The sequence below is a fragment of the Trachurus japonicus genome, chromosome 24 (assembly GCF_045865225.1).
Source record: "Trachurus japonicus isolate A0001 chromosome 24, Traja_1.0".
Lineage (NCBI taxonomy): Eukaryota > Metazoa > Chordata > Actinopteri > Carangiformes > Carangidae > Trachurus > Trachurus japonicus.
This window is the reverse complement of record NC_140930.1, coordinates 19,204,770-19,225,139: the sequence shown is the minus strand read 5'-3', so window position 1 is coordinate 19,225,139 and position 20,370 is coordinate 19,204,770. Positions and strand designations below refer to the sequence as shown.

The window sequence follows — 20,370 nt, the reverse complement described above, 5'->3', positions numbered from 1 at the left end:
TGAACACTCTGGGGGTAGCTGCTGAAAGAGGTTCATGAATGGCGTATTTATATCTATAATATCCATGCATTCTCTCTCCGCCATGACTGAAATAAGACGAGAGGCTGAGGTAAACTTACAAAACAACGTACAGCCACTTGGTCTCCCTTGTTAACACATGCGTGGTTTCTACACTTCTCGTTTTGCTCGACACTGTCGGACACGACACAAAAAACAACAGGAAGCAGGCCCATCTTCATCTTTTTACTGACTGCTACAAACCGATGCATGACGCCCCCTACTGCACTGGAGTGTGCATCGTCATGACTTCTGCTTACTCAAATAGTTTCAGATAAATAAAGCTCTCTGGATCAGTACCTCATTTCCCCTATTTTGAACAAGCCTTTTTACTCCACTCAGTTCCTACATTTATTTTATCTTTATTCTACCAGGCAGATTGCTTGAGATGTTTTAAAAAAAATCTCTTTTACAAGAATTATTATCCTACCTAGATCTAGAGCAGGGGTCTTCAACGTTTTATTTAGGACCCAATTGATGGAGAGATGGACCCCTGGCTACATAAAATTGTGTATTAAACTGGGCCCAGTGCCACGTATAAACATACCTTGTCATTGTGCATTCACTACTAAGTTTTTCAAAAAAAAAAAAAAGATATGATAATCATGCAGACAAGCTATTCAAATTGATGTTTTTATTTGAAACATAAATAGGATGCCCACATGTCCTTGAAAACCTGGAAAATGGTTGATTTTTCCAGTCATGGAAAACATATGGAAAATGGGGGAAAAAAATCAAATGTCCTGGAAATGCTTGAGTTATCCTGGAAAATGATTTATCATATTAGTCTCTCTCTCTTTGACTTTTCCAAATAAGAACCTTGCGAGAAAACTAGCAATTTTCTGTTGATCAAAAGTTATCATATAATTTCTAAGCATGTAAGAGAATATTTATTTAGAGCCATAGACAGCACATAAATATAATATGTAATAATAATGATATACTGGTATAGCATTATTATTACATATCAGCTGAAAATGATTTCAAGAAAAGAGTGGGAACCCTGATAAATGTGGAAACTAAAATATATAAAACACTGCCTCATTGACCAAAAATTCCATGACCCCCCTGTTGAAGATCTCTGTCCTAAATGATGAATGCCAGATTGTCGGGACTTCAAAATAAAAGTTTCTTCTACTACTATAACTTTCCCAACATTTTACCCCTTAATTTAGGAGGTTCCTCTAACTGAAGAGGGAAAAAAAAGATAAATTAGTGGATAATAAGAAATAAGACTACAAAATGAACACTGACATGTAGGAGCCGTCAACCTTGTCTGTTTGTCTTTGTGTTTGTGTATGTGCTGTACTTGGACAGTTAAGTAGGTGATAAATACCACTATCATCTGAGACTTTTCAGAACATGTAGCCTATAAATATGATGTTGTAATTGCTCACATTGTCTGTCCTCATCTACCCCTGCCTCACTGAAAACAAAAAACAGAGATTCCTTAGCATTCATGCTATCTTTTTTCATAAAAATAATCTCATTAAGACAAGATGCCATTCTCAAGAGAGATCTGTTTAATTGGTAGGCATACAAAATATAGACAATACACAATGCAAGGAAATGTTTGAGAAACTTAAAATAAAAATGGTGGCGACTAAGACAGCAACAAATAATACAAATGTCTATCAAGATCTAGATAACGTTTATCATTTTCCTCTAGTGTCTCTCTTAGTTGGCAAGTGCATTAAACTTAATGCAGTGACACATTCATTTCGTTGACAGTGATTTTGACAAGTTAAGAGGACAGTTCTCTAATTTTTATAAGAAAATATTCCTGTCTCATAAAAAAATAAAACAATCAGCATAGCATTGAAAATAACATTGTACAAAGCAGTAAAAATGCATACATAAACAATTTAGTGGAAACCAAAAAAAGCCCCCCCCTCCCTCCCCGCTAGATTACAGTAAAATAATATATACCAAGAAGTCCAGTGTAGCAGTCCACAGTCTGAGTTTAACAAACATATCAAGAACCACCATTTAACGTTCAATCAAATCAAAGGCACTCTCCTTTAAAGAAATTGAGAAAAAAAAACACTTGTCACTTTTTTACGAACCATTCTTTCAAATATTAAGATTCTTGTTCCTCTTTGATGTGCACTTTCTCTTCCTTGATCAATGTGCTTTCAGTGTCTTGACATATTGTTATTATGGAGTATCCCTGGGATTCTGCTGCTTCATCTGGGATTTCATACTTGACAGCCTCAGTTTTAATTTCCTTTTTCACTCTGCTCTCAGCTAGAATAGCATACCCTGCAGATGCATGTGGTTCAACCAAGTTGTAGTGCTCGGCATCATCAGTTTCTGTTTTAATGTGGTTTTCTGACATGACATCTTCAGTGTTCGATTCTGTTTTCACACTGCTCTCAGCTAGAATAACGCATCCTTCAGATATTTGTAGTTTAGCCACATTGTAGGACTGGGCATCCTTTGTTCCCGTTTCACTGTGGCTTTCAGAAGTTGGACAAATTATTAACAAATTATATCCAAGAGAAGCGACAGGTTTCTCTATTTCCACACTGACTGTTTCTAGTTTTGTTGTCCCATATTCTGAATCATCTTCCTCCTTTTTGATCTGAATGTCTGCCCAGAGAGGAACATCATCACCCCCACCTACTGGACTCATTTGCATAAGTGTCGCAGGATCTACTTGGGAATTTGTGTCCTTCTCATTGTGGCAATGTACCTCATTTGTTCTAATATCAATTGGGTGGGCTGAAATGACATCTGGGTGGTATCCCAGTTGCTGAATAGCTCTACGTTCTTCATTTGTTGTTACAACTGATTTTTCCACAGGTGATTTTAGCCTTCTCTTATGTTGTTCCTCTTGTACCACTGCTTTCGATTCTTTCTGTTCAAACACAAATGGCAGTTCGAAGACCTCATTCGCTCTGTGCATATATTTCCGGTAGTGTTTGGTCATGTTTTTGACTTTGGCTGCAGTAGATATAGAAAATTCCCACCACCTGTGATGTTGCGAGCTTAGATCAAAGTTATAGTCAAGGATGTCAGCCAAAGAGCTTGGGAAATACACTCTCGCTTTTTTACATAAAAATTTATAGATCTCCATCACTACAGCTCTAGTCAACAAGTTTAAGTCCAGTTTTTCTTTGTCTCCAGATTTTGATGTCACATCTAAGTCCAGCCCTATCTCTGTGCAAACAGGATAACAGTCATCACTACCATGTGCAAATCTCTTTGATTTTACAGCATCAGAGTTATTTTTCAACATTGCGGCTTCCTCTTTCTTTGCTAGAAGTGCTAGCTTTCTTTTTTTGGTTGTCTCCTTCCTTTCATTCTCCTGTGTGGCAGACTCTGCTTTCATTTTCCTCACATCGCTATACTCTCTCTGAGAATAGGGTTGAAAATCAAAAGGTTCATTGAACCAGGTGGGCCCATCACCGGACAGTGGCAACATCTTGCTCAACATCTGGGAAATATTCCTGTATCGGTTGTGCGTGCCAATGTTAAAGTTGTGTTCAATAACGTCATTAATCAGCTTATTTTTTGTGCCACACAATTTTTTGGCAAAAGCAGTGATTTCCTTCATAATACCACGTGTCAACACATCGGGGTTGAGTTTATCTTTTGGTTGGTCTTTGTCCACCAATAGGCTTAGACCTACTTCCTTGCAGAACCGGTAAGTGTCCATTATTACCTCCTCTGTTGCTTGGAAAGCTGATGACAGGTCCTTTGTTGACTTATGTTCTGAGCTGTTTGCTTTAGAGACTGTGTCAGTCGAGGCAGAATTTCTGTCTTGAGAACATTTTGGGCAGTACTTGACTTTCACGTAAATGTTTTCCTCTATACATCTTGTATCAGGAAGCTGAAAAGGCATTTTTAAGCATCTGTGTTTGCTAAGTTTGAAATTAGAAGCATGAAGTCTTTCTGCAATTTTCTGTGTAAAGGCATCTCGGCAGTGTTCATTGCTGAAATTAAGGCACAAATTGTATTCCAGTATCTCTGTGATGAACTCCTTGTAGGATGAAAGCAGTGCTGTAGCAAAAGTATTGATTTCAAGCACGATGCCATTGGTCAGTAATTTTGGATCAAGCTTTTGCTGTATCCCTGATCCCACATTAAAATCAATGCCCAACTTCTTGCATCTAGAATAAGAATAAAAAACGCAATGTTCTCCATGAGGCACTGTGAGGATCTGCTGAATCCGATTTTCCCGCATTCTCCACATCAATAAATCAAAGTCATTGTCTTGTTTGGTGTCAGTGGAACTCACTGCATTTTGCTCATTGGTTGGAGCCTGTGAAGAGCCAGCACTACATGCATCCGAATTTGGGTTGTTCTGGCAATATGTCACTATCTTTGCGAATTTCTTTACCTGTTTTATTTTTATTTTCTTGAAGCTTGCTACGTTTGATAGACTTCTTTGCTCCAGTATGAGAGGAATTTGTGCAACAATAGCTTCAGCAAGGTCAGAATCTCCATTTTGCTCATCAAAATCAAAGTTGTGTCTGAGGATATCCAGACAAATCTGATCAAATGTTCCACACAGCTTTTCTGCAAAGTTTGTCACTTCAGTCATTGCTCCATTGGTCAGTTTAGAGAACTTAATTTTTTCATTTGGTTGACTGGAGATTACATTGAGCTTGAGACCAATGTCCTTGCAGAAAGGGTGGGGGTCCACTCTGTGCTCCTTAGTTCCAGTGTGTGAATCAGGAGAACACAAGGCAGAGGCATCACACTCGGCCATTTCTGATGAATTGCTGACTCCAGGTTTGACACTGGCCATGTCAATTGATGACACCAGACAAGGAAGCTCAAAAACCTCTTTTGAATATTTGACTTCACTGTCAGAATTCGTAAGTCGTCTCACTCTGTTCATGAGTTCAGATGCAAAACTTTTTCTCTGGTGTTCACTCCACTGTCCAAAGTCAAAGTTGTACTCAAGGATCTCCATGATGAAATCTTCCTGGGATGAATTCATTGCTAAGGCAAATTTAGCAATTTCGAGCGGAACAGAAGTAGTCAGAGAGTCAACACTGAAGTTTTGCTTTGGGCCAAACCCAACATTAAATTCTAGACCGGTTCTCTTGGACCAGGCAAATGCACAGTACTCTTTTTCTTGGAAGGAAAGAATTTGTTTAATACGATTCACACGCAATTTCCACATGTTGTTGTCCATTTCCATTTCCTCTTCTTTCATGTCATATTTGTACAGCACATTTCTTGGAATCTCCGTCTTCTTTTTATCTCCACACAGTCCTTTTTCATTACACTGTCTTCCAAGTGAGAAGTTCACCTTTGAGTTTACAACTTGTATACTTGTGGAACAATCAGTGGTGGCGGGCAAAGGTTCATGTGCACCGAGACGGCTCGATTCTGATTCACTATGATTGTTAGCACTTGTTGGGTTTTGTAAGCCTTGGTTCAGACTGATCCTTCTGTAAGTGGGATAGAAATCCTCACTTCTCCGCTCATCTTTTTTAGATTGCAGTGTCAGTTGTCTTTTTGCGCTTGTCTCTTTCCATTCATTTTTCTGAGGAGCACCTAGCTCTTTCGGTTTACTCACATTTTTCTGATCTTTATGGGGATGTGGTTGAACAACAAACTTGTCATTGAACCATGTGGGCCCACGGTAACGTTTTGCTACTGCTCTTATAAACAGCGCTGCAGGATCTACTTCATGACTTTGCATGCCAATATTAAAGTTGTGTTCAAGCACATCATTAATTACCTTAATTTTCTTCCCACATAATGTTTTTGTAAAATGAGACACTTCCCTCATAACTGCCACTGTCAATACACTAACATCCAGTTTACTTTTTGGTTTGTCTTTGTCCACAAACAGGCTTAAACCTATTTTCTTGCAGAGTGGGTAACTGTTCATTATCGTTTCCTCCGTTGCTGAGGAGGAACTTGCTTCTGCAGAGACTGTGCCAGCCATTGCACTAGGGTGAGAATGAATCATATTCCCAGGATCAGATTGATCCTGAAAATGTTTCTGCTTTCTGTCTTCATAACATTTTGGGCAAAATTTATATTTTGGATAAGTAGTTAGATTCATGATTGTTGAATCTGGCAATTTAAAGGGCTTGTTCAGGAATCTCTGTTTGCAATTGGTAGTATGACACTTCTGAACCCTTTCCAGAACCTGCTGAGCAAAGATACCACGGCAGATCTCACTGTTAAAGGTAAGATCAAAATTGTACTCAAGTATCTCTGTAAGAAACTCTTTTTGGGCCGATCCCAGTGCTGCAGCAAAAGTGCTTATTTCAAGCATGGTCCCATTGGTCAGTAATTCTGGATCAAGATTCTGTTTTACTCCAGAGCCAACACTGAAGTCAATGCCTAATCTTTTACACCTGGAATAAGAATAAAGTGGACAGTGTTCTAAATGAGGCACTGAGAGGGTCTGCTGAATTTGGTTAGCCCGCAGTTTCCATGGCCATAACTTCAGCCCACTTTCTTTCTCGTTCAAAATGGAACTTCCTACATTTTGCTCTACTACTGGAGCCTTGGGGGTGCCAGTACTACATGTATCTAAATTTGTGTAATTCTGCCAATCGATTATAAGACTGGAGAAATTTGCCAGTGTTTCCTTTACTTTCTTTGAGTCTGTTATCTTTGAGAGATTTTTGTGGTCCCGCAGAACAGGAATTAGAGTGAGAATCGTTTTAGCAAGGTCAGAATCTCCATTTTTCTCATCAAGATCAAAGTTGTGTCTGAGGATATCCAGACAAATCTGATCAAATGTTCCACACAGCTTTTCTGCAAAGTTTGTCACTTCCATCATCGCTCCATTGGTCAATTTGTTGATGTCAAGTTTTTTCTTTTCTTGCCTGGAGATTGCATTGAGCTTCAGACCAATGTCCTTGCAGAGGGGATAAAGGTCCACTTTGTGTTCTTTAGTTTCAGTTTGTGGATCAGAGGAACAGGCAGGAACAACATCACACTCTGTCCTTGATAAGCTGCTGACATCAGGGTTGACACTGCCCATGCTCTGTTTGACCATATTGACTGACACAGGACCAGCAATCTCCCTTGAACATGTGAATGCATCTTCATTGTTTTTAAGCTGTCTTACTTTACTCATTACTTCACAGACAAACGTCTTCCTTTGGTCTTCGCTCAACAGGCCAAGGTCAAAATTGCACTCAAGAATCTCCATGATGAAATCCTGCTGGGATGCATTCATTGCTAAAGCAAATTTTGCAATTTCAAGCAGAACTGAACTATGCAACGAGGCAACACTGAAGTTTTGCTTTTGGCCGGATCCAACATTGAACTGTATGCCCATTTGTTTTGATTTGTGGAATGTGCAGAGCTCTTTGTCCACTAAGGAGAGAATTTGTTGTACACGGTTTACACGCAACTTCCAAAAGTTGCTCTCCATTTCAAATTCCTCTTCCTCAAACTGACATTTGTCTGCCACATTTCTTGAAATCTCTGTCTTCGCTTCTGCATCATTCTGAAAACTTGGGAAACAATTAGCAGTGAAGAAAGGTTCATGTTTGCTTAGACAGCTTGATGCTGAATCACTGTGGATGTCAGACCTTGCAGGAATTTGTAGGTTATCTCCAGTTTCATAATTTTCCGAGTCTGTAGTTTCGTCTAGGTTTAAAGGACCCACGTAGCTGTGATCATTCGCCACTGTCTGACTGGCACACAAACCAGTGAGATGAGACAGTGTGTTTTTCTCCTCTTCTTCATCCTGTTCGGTTTTGCATCTTTTGGTGACAGGTTCTCTTATTGGTGAAAGATCTCTTTTTTCCTGTTTAATTTTTAAACAAGTCTCCCTTATTTTGCTCACTTGTTTCAATTGTAGAGCTCCCGTACTTGACACTGTGCTGATGTCCATTTTTCTTTTGCCATGCAGACTGCTGATGTCCCCGTCATCCATCCTCAGTGATCTTCTCGATCTTCTATGACTTACTTTCCTGTATGTAATTGAAGGGGAAAATGTGTGAATAATACATAATACATCACATGATATGTGAAATAAATTTCACATATCATAAGCTTCTTTTCAGGAGATTACGTATAATGATTTCCTAAAAAGTAATGTGCCAAACCTAAATGTATTTCATTTATCTTAGTAATAATATGGACACTGGACTTAAGAGCAGCCAAATGAATATTATAATAATGGCATTAGAAGTGCATGCAGCATGAAAAAACTGAAAACCTGCTTCTATTATATGGGCTTAAGTGGCACTTGAGCAATAGGAAGCTCCTTTAAATCTAAATAAAGCGGAACCCTAATTAATGTTTTTGCTTAGGCTTGTATGTGTCCGACTATGTCAAAATGACTGCTAGAGAAAAGGTCTATTCAGCCAGGTTATGTGGATGAAACCAATTTAAACCAAGGTTCAATCCCATCATTACATTCAAAATGCCAAAGATCACATAATTTAAATTTAGCAAGGCCACTCTCAAAGGGAAATTAGCCAATACATTGCAGACTCAAGATACATACCTTGTTAAACAAAGTGAGTTTTGCCAAAAACTCTGCTTTCCAACATGTCTGAGCCACACTTCATCACAGCCATCTGTTAATGGTACTGGTGGAGACCTGTGTGATCAATTTTACATGTACATTAATACATGCAAACAGCATTTGCATTGCACTAAAAATTATGAACAATAGCAGAGTTTAACATTGACAATTATGGAGAAAACTGTGATTGTTTAGCAGTCAATTGAAGTGCAGACAGAAATGGAGCAATCAGATCCCCACCACCACCACCCCTGTTACGATGTGACGGGCTGAAATTATCATTATAGGTAGAAAAGTCATTAAATTACTGATGTGCCTTAAAGGGGAAACACTGTATGGCATATTAGATAGATTCTACTTAACAGATTCTATTTAACATACTATTTGATCAATTTACCAACTCCATTTCTAATTTTTCCATTAATGATGCATGCTATGCACACACACATCACTCATCACTATTGGCCCAAAACCATCAAAAAAGACTCTGCAGCTGCTCAAAACAGGCACACAGAGAGACTTATAAGCAATTCCGCAAACATAGAGATAAATACGCATACACACAGGCGTAGATACCGAGTGAGGAAAAAGTTTGCTAGCCTTGGCAGATGGTTGCATGTCTAAATAACTGTATAATTTAGTGAATAAGACATGTCAAAGTCAAGATCACTAAATTGAATCCAGTGTGTACTGCTGTGTCAGCAACAAGGTCAGCTCTCTCTAACCCTTCAGGCCGAGCTACCTTTTATTTTCTTCCGTCTCTCCAGCGATGTCTTCCACTCCGGGTTGATCTCCTCAAATCCTGGCTGAAAGGAGGAACGAAGGATGGAGGAACCAAAGAAGAGGGTAGGGGAAGAACGAGAGAGGGAGAAGGGGTGGGAGGGGGGTGGAATTAATCTGCTAACCCTGTTTACACTTACAGTACATACACAGTCACACACACAGTCACACACACACACACAGGAAATAAATAAAAAAAACAAAGATTTAGGAGTGAGTTCCTCATCCCCACAGCACTCTGAACGTCAGCACGGTAAGAGAAAAACACAAGTATAGCCGTGGGGGAAAACAAGCCGTTCCCCCAGCCCGCTATACTGTGAAAGCACAGCATTAATTTAAACTTTTGTCTAACGCTAGTCCGCTGTTGTCTTACTTTGAATCACTTGTATCTGCTGACAAAGAGCTATATGAAAAAACTCAGTACAATCACTGTAGATTGTTGTCCGTACATTTTTAAAGACTGGCTCGAACTCAATGGCCCAAAATGTCATTCCCGGACATCTTGCCATCTTAGTCACCTGGGACAATATCAGTTTTGCTATCTATACAATGAATTAAATATAACATAATTTCAGTATACTACCTGACACTTAAAGGGATACTTCACCCAAAATCAATAATTCACCAATTCTCTATTCACTGTCGTGAATAGAAAGGAAGCTACTATAACAAGAGATTAAAAAAAATTTCGAATAACTTTTCAATGTCACGGCTTCAGGATTTTTTTTTTTTTTAAGTATATTTTTTGGCTTTTTTTGATAGCACATAATGAGATAGACAGGAAAGGGGGAGGCAGAGAGGGGGAATGACATGCAGGAAAGCTCTGCCCCTCTACATGGGGCGGCCGCTTTAACCACTGCGCCACGCACCGCCCCGCGGCTTCACGATTTTGGTCAGTTCGGATGGAGGTATTTGGATGTAACGTTATGTTTTGGACAATTGGCTTTATGCACAGCTCCACTACTTCCTGATCTTAAGTCAGCTCCTTTATTTCCTGCCTTACATTATTGGACAAACTGATTAATTCAGGTGTGTCTGACCTCACAACAATGGTCAGACACACCTGGATTAATCAGTTTGTCCAATAATGTAAGGCAGGAAATAAAGGAGCTGGTTAAAGTCCAGGAAGTAGTGGAGCTGTGAATAAAGCCTAAAAAGAGCTCAAAGCGAGGCTACTCTGTAAGAGCCATGGGGGACAACAATATATACAGTACAGGCCAAAAGTTTGGACACACCTTCTCATTCAATGTGTTTCCTTTATTCTCACTTAAGGCACCAAAACTATGAATGAACACATGTGGAATTAACAAAAAAGTATGAAATAACTGAAAACACGTCTTTTCTTCTTTGTCTTCTCTTTCTTCCTCCTCCTCCTCTATCTCTGCCCCCACCAATTCTAGTTTCTTCAAAGTAGCCACCCTTTGCTCTGATTACTGCTTTGCACACTCTTGGCATTCTCTTGATGAGCTTCAAGAGGTGAACCTGACCTGAAAATGGTTTTCACTTCACAGGTGTGCCTTGTCGGGGTACATTAGTGGAATTTCAGTGAGAATCTACAATGTAAATAGTCATGAAAATAAAGGACATGCATTGAGTGTGTCCAAACTACTGTATATATGATATATAGCTCTTTGTCAGCAGATAGAAGTGATTCAAACTAAGACATGACAGCGGGCAAGGTTTAAAATGCAGCGCTTTCCCATTATAGCGGACGGGGAGAAACCATAGGAAGAACCTCCCCCTCCCCCACGGCTCTTACAGGAAGTAAGTGGGCGTTCCCATGGTTGCAGAGCTTGGACATAACGTAACGACAACACGGCCACCTACTGTCGGTCCCTCGAAAACTGCGGCTGAATCTCGCCCGTAAAATCATCACCGTTCGTCATATTTGCACTGACACGGCTCCCAGTCAACAATTAACCCACTTATAATGTTAAGAGTTTGAAAAGAGCGGGGGAAACTTTCTTCTCTGGTTTTGGTGTTTATGTGTGGCAGGCAGCGTTACAGCGCCACACAGGCCTGAGTATGTACTACAACGTTGTGAGTAGTTTACAGTGGATCCGTGTGCATGCAGATATTTCTGGAAACGATGCCCTGTTTACGGAGACTTTTTCCCCCAAAGCTCAGTTTTCGTGTGGATAAGGCCTACATACACAATCAGCGACGAAAACACGTGCAAAAACCATTGCAAAAGTTGCCACCTAGTAGATCGGCACTTCTGCACCTCTTGCACACACAAAAAACACTAGTAACGTTATAATATGTATACAATGGGGTTGAAGCTAAAATGCATGAAAATCAAAGCACCAACGCGGTCACGTGGCAAGCCAGGCAGCCGTAACGCGAATGGCGCCCAAACATCTACAAAACTTATATATAAACGACCAACCAGCACAACACCGCTCAGTGTCGCAATGCATCAACATATAAACGTTATACATTCAGTATTTCAACACAAAAGGCCAATTTAACAATCAAAACAATTACAAAAGGAAACCACACTTATTTACACGACTTACCCTCAGCCATTGGGAACAAGACTGGAGTGGACGGCAGAGAGGGGAGGGGCTACGGAAACTCTGGAAGTACAATAAGAAAGCGAACTTTTAATGATTCCCACTGATTACCACCTATGGTTACCACTAAAAAACTAGTATCTCGCTCGCTACTAGACCCTCCTCCAGAGAAGAACGAATAAGAATAACACACAAAATCAAATTCACTTTATTAAGACTCAGTTACATCATGCAGTGTGCCCTTGCTTGATGTATGATGAATGAATAATGTGCTAAATTCAGAGTTTAAGGTGTGTTTGTAGTAATTTGCATTAGGTATGTTGTCCCACAGATTGCCTTGGTTACAAGAGGATGTCTAAAAACATTAAATAACTGTAATAGTGTAAACAACAGCTATAAAACTGTGAAAAGAAACCAATTTTCTTGTAAACATTTCCCCATCACCTCATGAAATGTTGTAAAAAAAAGTACTACTTTTGAGTGGTAAATAAAGAGAGGAAAGATGCAAATCCAAACTGAGCAGGCTACGATTTATTTCAGAAAAGAAAACACCATGCCATTTAATAACCATGACATTTTAGCCAATTACGCTATGGGTAAACTGAAACATTTCATGCAGCCGTATTAATCAACAATATACAAAATCAAACAAATTCTAAATGAGGGATCTGATTATTCTCAAGCTGCTGACTATACTGGAGTTTGACATACCCAGTGAAATGTTGGCATCTTTAAACCATTGAACATACAAAAAAAATCCACAGTTATGTTAATTATGAGATATTGGTGGGAACAGAACTTGAAATATAATTTCACACTGCTGCTTGTACAAAGATTTAGAATCATGTAGCTACAACATGGGAAAATGTCCCATTTTCTTTATTCTGGATAAGCAGCCTACAGCATTGTGCTAGTTGGGGTGCGTTTAGAAGGCTCTGAAAAGCTGGTTTGGCATGTATCCAAGGTGGAGGAAGGACGTCTGAGCTTCCCTCTCAAGGCCGGCCAGCTCCTGGACTGTTGGTGCTAGTACATCCACGTGACCCTTGTAGTTACCACCTGGGGAAAAGCGGCAGATTTGGTGTTTAAGTTCAACACAAATAGTGGTTCCCTCTATGACAACAGTACACAGCTTGAATTTGAGGGTGTGCAGCTCTTGAGTTACAGGCAGGTAGGGCTGGGTTTAAAAAAACGACTTTCGGATTAATATCGATCTTCATTTTAAAGATCTGATATCGATTCATAAAATCCTTAGATCAATCTTTTTATGTTTGCCATTTCCTGTTAGTTAGTCAGATTATTTAGTATGAATATGAAATTAAACATGAAACTGTACTGAAGAATTGCACTGTTAAACTTCTGGAGTGGTTCATGTTAAATAAATGTGCATAATGTATGTAATGTATGCTTTTGGGTTAACTTTTAATGTAGCCCAAATGTTAATATTTTTAATAATGCACCAGGTAAGAGAGTTTCCATCCTTGTACAATTTGCAGCATTAGTTCTGTGAATCTCTTTAATAACCATGCAAAATTGGTACTAAAACTGAAATTACTCTAAATGAATCGACATTGAATCGAATCAGGACCTTGTGAATCGGAATCAAATGGATTCAGTAAATCAGTAGCGATATCCAGCCCTACACGCAGGTGAGAGTATCGCAAACCTGTATGCACGAGGTCTTGGCTTCTCATGCGATTAGATTAGTTTTGAAATGGGCACTTCTGAGTCTGAGTGACACCACATGGACTATGTTTACAGTCTACGTAAATAATCAGTTCATCAACCCCTTCATCTTTCATGTCATCCCGGCCCCACCCTTTGTCACTCTGTCGCACATACCTCCCATAGCCCGGCGTTGGCCGTAGGAGACCTTCCCATCAAACTCATCTAGAGGGACTTTGATGTCTGGCTCACACTGGGTGATGGTGCACTTCAGATGCTCCTCGATGTCTGACAGAAGCTGTGGTCAGAGACACAAACAGAAGAATGGAATCACGTCATACTATGAGAGGGAAGAAGTGTGTGTGTGTGCTTGAGCTTTCAATGGTATAAAAAAGAAACAAACTTTAAAGCAGAAGTAAGCAATATTTTTGTGTTAATATAAGTCTTAAATAGTTATATCTTCCCACAGCAATCACTTACATAGAGTGTTTGGACCGAAACACGGGTCTGTCAGTCACTCTGCTCTGCTCTGAGCCGAGGAGAAAACTTTTCTTGTATCCTACAAGTTTTATCCAATGAGGAGAGAGAACGGCATGCAGGGCTGTGTGTGCAGCCAAGGGATGCGCGTGAATGTGGTAACGTAGGCACGAGGACCAATAGATCCATGACGAGGGCGGGGGCTGCTAACTCCATCGGCTGACAAGAAGTTATGGTGCGTTCAGGGCAACCCGTAACTCGTGTTTTTCCGACCTGTGAAGTCGTACCAGTTCGATCTGGTACGAGTTCACGGGTCGGAAGTTACGAGTGGCCGTTATAGTGCACTTTCACAGGCATCAGGTCGGAGAAACGCAAGTTGCGGGTTGCCTGGAACGCTACAAAGTCGTAAGTCGTGACTTGAAGCCGTAACTTACGGTTTCAAAAGCCTGCCTGGAACGCAGCATTAGCCAAAACGACCAGATCGCTTACTTCTGCTTTAATGCCACCTAGGGTTTCACGGTAACAGTATAAGATTATACACAGAGACACCCCTTCAAAGCCAAGGGTGGCATTTCTGCCAGGATGACTCATGCATCTGCTGCCGCAAATCACTTGAAAAGCAATGGTGTCATCTTTCAACCTTAACTTGTCTAAAGAGTTTGCATAATGCTTTCATTTTCACCTCTTTCTCGTTGTACCAGATGGTGCAACCGCCGTCCTCCTTCAGTCGGGTGTTGTAGCAACCTCTGCCACGGTTTGCGCAAACATGATACCACACCTGCACAGATTAAAACATGTTTAAAACATTTTCAAAAAAACAAACAAAAACAAAAACACACACTTAAATTAAATAAATACTTCAATGGATTTCTATCATCCACCCTACCTTCTCTTTTTCCATTGCAACTAAGGAGATGGCCAGGCCCATTCTATGGGTTGAATTCAAAAGAAACGATTAATTAAGTCCACATTGTCTGTCGGCTGAATTGTTAAAAAAGTTATTTTTCGTGCTTTTATATCTTTAATGAACAGGACAGTTGGAGAGAGACAGAAAATGGCGAGACAGAGAGAGGGGGAATGACATGCAGCAAAGGGCCGCCAGGTGGAACCGAACTCAGGATGCTGCAGTGAGGACTACAGCCTCTGTATATGGGACACCTGCTCAACCCACTGAGCTATATGACGCCCCGTGACAAGTTACTTTATGTGAAGATTTCAGGGTGGAAATGATGATGAAAACAAAACTGTACAATTAGGAAAGGTCAAGTAAATGATTCCAACTCCTTCGGTTAATTTACCTCTCCGCTCTTCCAACTCTGCCGATACGATGGACATAATTCTGCTTCTCATCTGGCAGGGTGACGTTAATCACTGGAGAAAAATACATGAATGCTGTGAGAACTGGTGGCAGGGAGGGGGGTAACATATATGAAATACAACACATAGTTCTGCTGTAATAAACATTGTTTATAATCAGCGTTTGAAAAGGTATGAACATCTCATATGTTCGTCTTACCGTAAGGAACTCCATGGATGTCAATCCCTCTGGCAGCCACATCTGTGCAGATCAAGAGCCTCACCTCTTTTCTCTGGACAAACAAGGAAATGTTAAGAATAGGAGGATAATATGACTTCGCCAGATCATCACAATCATCGTTACGCTTTTGTTCTTTTACCTTGAAACGCTCCAAGTTATTTTTCCGCTCGTTGGGTTTACGATCACCGTGGAGACAAACACAAGATAACTGGTGGGTTTTACTGTCTGGACCTGAATGAAAGAAACCAACACTGAGCGAGGACGCTGAAATTGTTCCCATTTTTTAAAACTCCTGTATCTTGATGGCTGAGAAGTAACAAACAATCTAATTGGCACTGTTGCCTCCTACCTCCTCCCTGCTGAATGAAGTACTGCTCCATGTTGTCACAGTCGATCTTTGTGCGACAGAAGATTATGGCCTGGTCCATCTTGTGTTCTTTGATAGCCCTCACCGTGTATTCACCCTTCAGCACCTTGATGGCTTCTGACCACATTTCTAAAATGCAACACACACACTTTTTTTTTCATTGATGCTTCATTCATAGCTCTGAAGGGAAAAAAAACGCCTCGAGGTACATCTCATCTATTAAAAATGTTCAAAGGCTTGGTCTCAAGAGTAATGACAGGGAGATAAAATCAAATATTAAAAAAATAAGCTGGTTTTACCTGCAGAACTGCCTCCTGGTCTGGTGTTATCTTTGGCATGGACTTCATCAGTCTACCACCAGAAACCAGATCAAAAAAGAAAACGTCTGTCAGTGTCAACACATCAATCTGAACCCAGAGCTACATTCATGAACACTTCAGCACTTTTGATAATGAGTGCTGCTTTTTAAATATCCTTGGCCCAACATGTGGGACTCACCCGGATGTGGTTCTTCCCCAGGCGCTCCCACAGACGATCATTCTTAGGGTTAACAGGCACCACCACATGGTGGACAGTTTCTGGAACAGAGTCCTCCCCCTTCAGATCCACCCATGTGGGAAAGTGCATGATTCGCTCGGACAACTTCTTCACATCAAAGGAATGCAGAGTGGCTGAGCATACAATCACCTGTCAGACAAGGTAAAATACTTTATCACCTTCAGATGTGTAAACAGCATTTTCTCACAAATAGTTACTAAAAATCAGGAACTACTAAAAAATGTTTTAGATATATTATTTATTATTAGATGTAGTTTATTATGACTTATAATACAAACACAGAAATGCTATTATAAGCTGAAATATACGATCTGTGATATTTACTTTCTAACAGTTGAAATAGTACCGATTTGGGGTAAAAAAAGCGATTTGCTTTACTATGACTATGAAGCATATTTTGTCCAATGTGCAAATTGCTTTTTTTAGCTGTATGTATGATGCAGTATGACTACTCTAAGTAACTTGTTCAACTGTCCCACATGCAGCTTAACCAAGGTGAAGTGTTACCTGCAGTCTTTTGCCATCAGAGGTGACCTGTGGGATTTGGTTATAGATTCTGTTGATAAAATCCGTATAGCCTGCGGACAGGAGGCCATCCTGAGGACACACAGAATACAAATGAGTTGTTAGTGGCATCAGGGACATCTATGCTGTACAATCTAACCATAAGAACAGACAGTTATTAAACATGCTAGGCTGTAGACAACTGCTGCCTCTGATTTAAGAGGGAGCAGAGGAGTTTTCTGAACATACACACTCATCCAGGACCAGAAAGCGAACTTGGGACAGACTGAGTTTTCCTGTGGATATGAGGTCGTCCAGTCTGCCAGGTGTTCCCACGACAATGTCAACCTGATGAACCGGAGAGCAAAGTTAGCATGTAGAGGATAAAGAATATTAATAGATGGAAATTGAGCAGAAAATGACGAAAATAATAATAATAAAAAAAAAAAAACAGTTTGAACTCCACAGGTAACAGTGCCTTGAATCAACTGAGTAATTGGAGATGGTGCGTATAACATACCCCTTGTTCCAGAACAGCAAGCTGCTCCTTGGCAGCCACACCACCAATCACCAGCAGTTCCCTGCAGTGACAAATTGTTCAGTTAGTCCCTGGTGCCCACATTTATACTTGAGCACTAGCTCCATCTACTGGTAGAAAGGTGGAATAACACAGTGGGAAAGGCAGGTAAATGTAACACACAATGAAGAGGTGCAGTAGTGTGGAGGACTGTAAAGGAATTGATGCAACACATGTTTGATTTTCATATCATAAAATAGTAAAAAATCACATTTTCTCAATATATGTGCCAGATAGTGTAAATGTCAGCTCAGTATAACCTACCTGAGTTTGGGGTTGTCCACATATTTCTTGAATTGTTTGACATTGTTGAAGGTTTGCTCAGCTAATTCCTTGGAAGGCTCAATGATCAGGGCTTTGGGTGCATTGGATACTGCCTTCACCTGACTGACTTTGGCAGTGCCTGCGCAGAAAGAAACAGGACAAAAACCATTGTGACTTCATTTTAATCTTTTTTTTGTTGTTGCTTTATACAGAATTTGTACCTTTACTTATTTCTTATTTTATCGTGGAAGGTATTCATGCATTATTTCTCGAATTTGTCCTGAACATGAAATTCTCTGGCTACGTTTGACTCTCCTTTCTGTATATTTGGTTTGTTGCACCTGAAATCAGGTTTCACTCATCATGTACCTGTCTGAGAGGATTTCGCTGTGTGACCCTCTGCCGCTTGACTCAGGGCAACAAATCCAGTCTTTGGAGGGTTTTTAAAGTTTTCGCCTCCGAAGTTGAACTTCAGCTCTGCATTCTGCCAGACAATTAAAGGAGCAGTTAAGTATGGTGTCCATCAGACACAACGTGGTTTCTTTCTACCAGTATTTCAAATGATTCTCTAATTTTACCTTCAGCACACAGGAGGCATAGAAAGCCTGATTCCTCAGATTTTGAGGGATATCAAAAGCCACACCGAGATCATTACCTGGAATGAGAAAGAAACACAAGCACTTTGTTATTTGACATCAACCACGGATGTCTAACATAATGTACATTTCATGTTACTGAAAAGTAGAACAACTGAGACAGCACCATTTTTGGAGAAGGAAATCTGGCTATTGTCCAAATCCAGGTAGCATCCAATAGTGTCATGCATGGTAAATTCCTGCAAAAAAGCAAGAAAACAAAGAGTTACTTACTGTGTAAATTATCCTCATATTTGTTTACAAATCTCAATAAAATGATTTCTCTGTCACCTCTCCATAGCTGTCAAACTGCTTGTTGTTTGATTTCTTTCCAGTTCCTCCAAAACCAAAACCATGCTTATCAGTTCCTGTAATGAAAGGATTAAATTACTGAGAGTTTATTTTAGCCGTTACATGTTATGCAAAATAAAGATTGTGAAGAGTAGAAGAGCATACCCAGGTCCAGTGCTGCCTGAATGGTGGACCATCCGATCCGACACAGGCCCTGATCGTGGCATGTCACCTCATAGTAGTACTTCCCTGAAACACATGGAGAAAGACTAGTGACTTTTTCAAAGAAATATATTATCAAATAAATATCTGGTTCACTATGATGAATCTAATCCTAAATGATCTTGTTTTAAATCTCCACCAGCAGTGTGTGAAAGTATCTGTGTGCATTACAGACCTTTGGTGACGCCCTTTGTAGAGCGGCAGCCATGCCACTCTTTAAACTCCCTGCTCTGACAGCACAGACCATCTGGACCAATTGCTGGACAGGTAAAATGACAAAGTGACAACGAGGAGAGGTCAGGGAGAGCTTGAATACATATACAACCGCACTTTTAAAAAAAAAGGTTAGACTGCCCTCCAGTGTTGTGTTATGGCATCACATGATTAATTTGTTCTTACCAAAGGCTGTGCTGCGGTCGTAGGGATTCATCTGCCAATTGTTGAAAACTTGGGAAAAAAAAGACATAAGTGTAGGAGCAGGTCAAACATCTGCCAGGCATAGACAAATAATACATTCATAACATATAACTAATCATCAATTATGATTCGGGCCAAGCAAAGTCAGACCAGATACATTGTTACAACATCCACACATTTTAGATTTTATATAGACACACAATACATGTTTAACTTGTTATAAACAATTAAGTCACTAATAATAATGAGGTTATCTCACTGGCTCCACCAGTCTTGATGGAAGCTTTGCCCTTCTTGCCCTCCTGATGATCCTTCAGGGTCTCATACACGATCTGGATCACAGGAATACTGAAGGCCTGAGGATGACAAGCATTATAATTGAGTGTTTTATGGTACTTGACCTGATGTACTTTTTACAAAAATTAAATTAAATTAAATGTGACCTGCAGAGGTAAAGTTGTGTTGTGAAACTGTGTGACTCTCAAATACTTACACCCGTTTTACCACTACCAGTTTCTGCTGCCTAAAAAAAACCCAAGAAAATAAGATTGAATGGTCTGCAAATGTATACGCAATTTATAAGAATATGAACACATAAGTTAGACATACCATAAGTACATCTCCTCCACCAAGAATTAGAGGTATGGACTCAGCCTGGATGTCAGTGGGTAGCCTGAAATCCAATGATTGAAATACAAAACATCAGTGTCAGTGGTTAGATTAACAGGCAAAAAAAAAAACTCATTGGCACAGATCACATTATGATGATTTGGCAGAACCGATGTGCACGTCCAGCAGCCGGTCCACCCGAGTCACTTACAGCCAGTCCAACTCCTCCACAGCCTGCCCAATTTCAGGCATAACCCCCATTTCTGTGGAACAAAGGTCATATTTAATTATTCTGTACGCACATATAGCTTTTAAAAATCGTTAGGCACTGAAGTCAAATACGTATGCGACTTCAATAAAATGAAATGGAGACAAATTTCTTACCAGAAAACGCTGCCATTGCTGCTGCTACGAATACAACCCAACCGGATGT

General features: G+C 40.1%; 1 protein-coding gene and 1 long non-coding RNA gene across 2 annotated transcripts; both read right to left on the bottom strand.

Annotated features, from left to right (window-relative positions):
- Nucleotides 1-1,518: 1,518 nt before the first annotated feature.
- Nucleotides 1,519-9,384, bottom strand: LOC146961877 (uncharacterized). The gene is made up of 3 exons (XR_015035226.1): nucleotides 9,264-9,384; nucleotides 8,501-8,596; nucleotides 1,519-7,961 (listed from the first exon to the last, which is right to left on the bottom strand). It is a non-coding gene; the product is annotated as an uncharacterized LOC146961877 (long non-coding RNA).
- Nucleotides 9,385-12,333: 2,949 nt separating this feature from the next.
- ddx1 (DEAD (Asp-Glu-Ala-Asp) box helicase 1) lies at nucleotides 12,334-20,370 on the bottom strand. The gene is made up of 26 exons (XM_085770819.1): nucleotides 20,322-20,370; nucleotides 20,149-20,200; nucleotides 19,938-20,001; nucleotides 19,822-19,851; nucleotides 19,588-19,684; nucleotides 19,311-19,358; nucleotides 19,087-19,170; nucleotides 18,855-18,938; nucleotides 18,690-18,766; nucleotides 18,526-18,598; nucleotides 18,342-18,418; nucleotides 18,133-18,247; nucleotides 17,764-17,902; nucleotides 17,443-17,503; nucleotides 17,172-17,270; nucleotides 16,926-17,015; nucleotides 16,359-16,547; nucleotides 16,160-16,211; nucleotides 15,843-15,989; nucleotides 15,633-15,724; nucleotides 15,473-15,545; nucleotides 15,255-15,327; nucleotides 14,843-14,885; nucleotides 14,639-14,734; nucleotides 13,657-13,777; nucleotides 12,334-12,873 (listed from the first exon to the last, which is right to left on the bottom strand). The coding sequence occupies exons 1-26, from the start codon at nucleotides 20,335-20,337 to the stop codon at nucleotides 12,743-12,745; spliced, it is 2,223 nt and encodes a 740-aa protein (XP_085626945.1). The 5' UTR covers nucleotides 20,338-20,370; the 3' UTR covers nucleotides 12,334-12,742.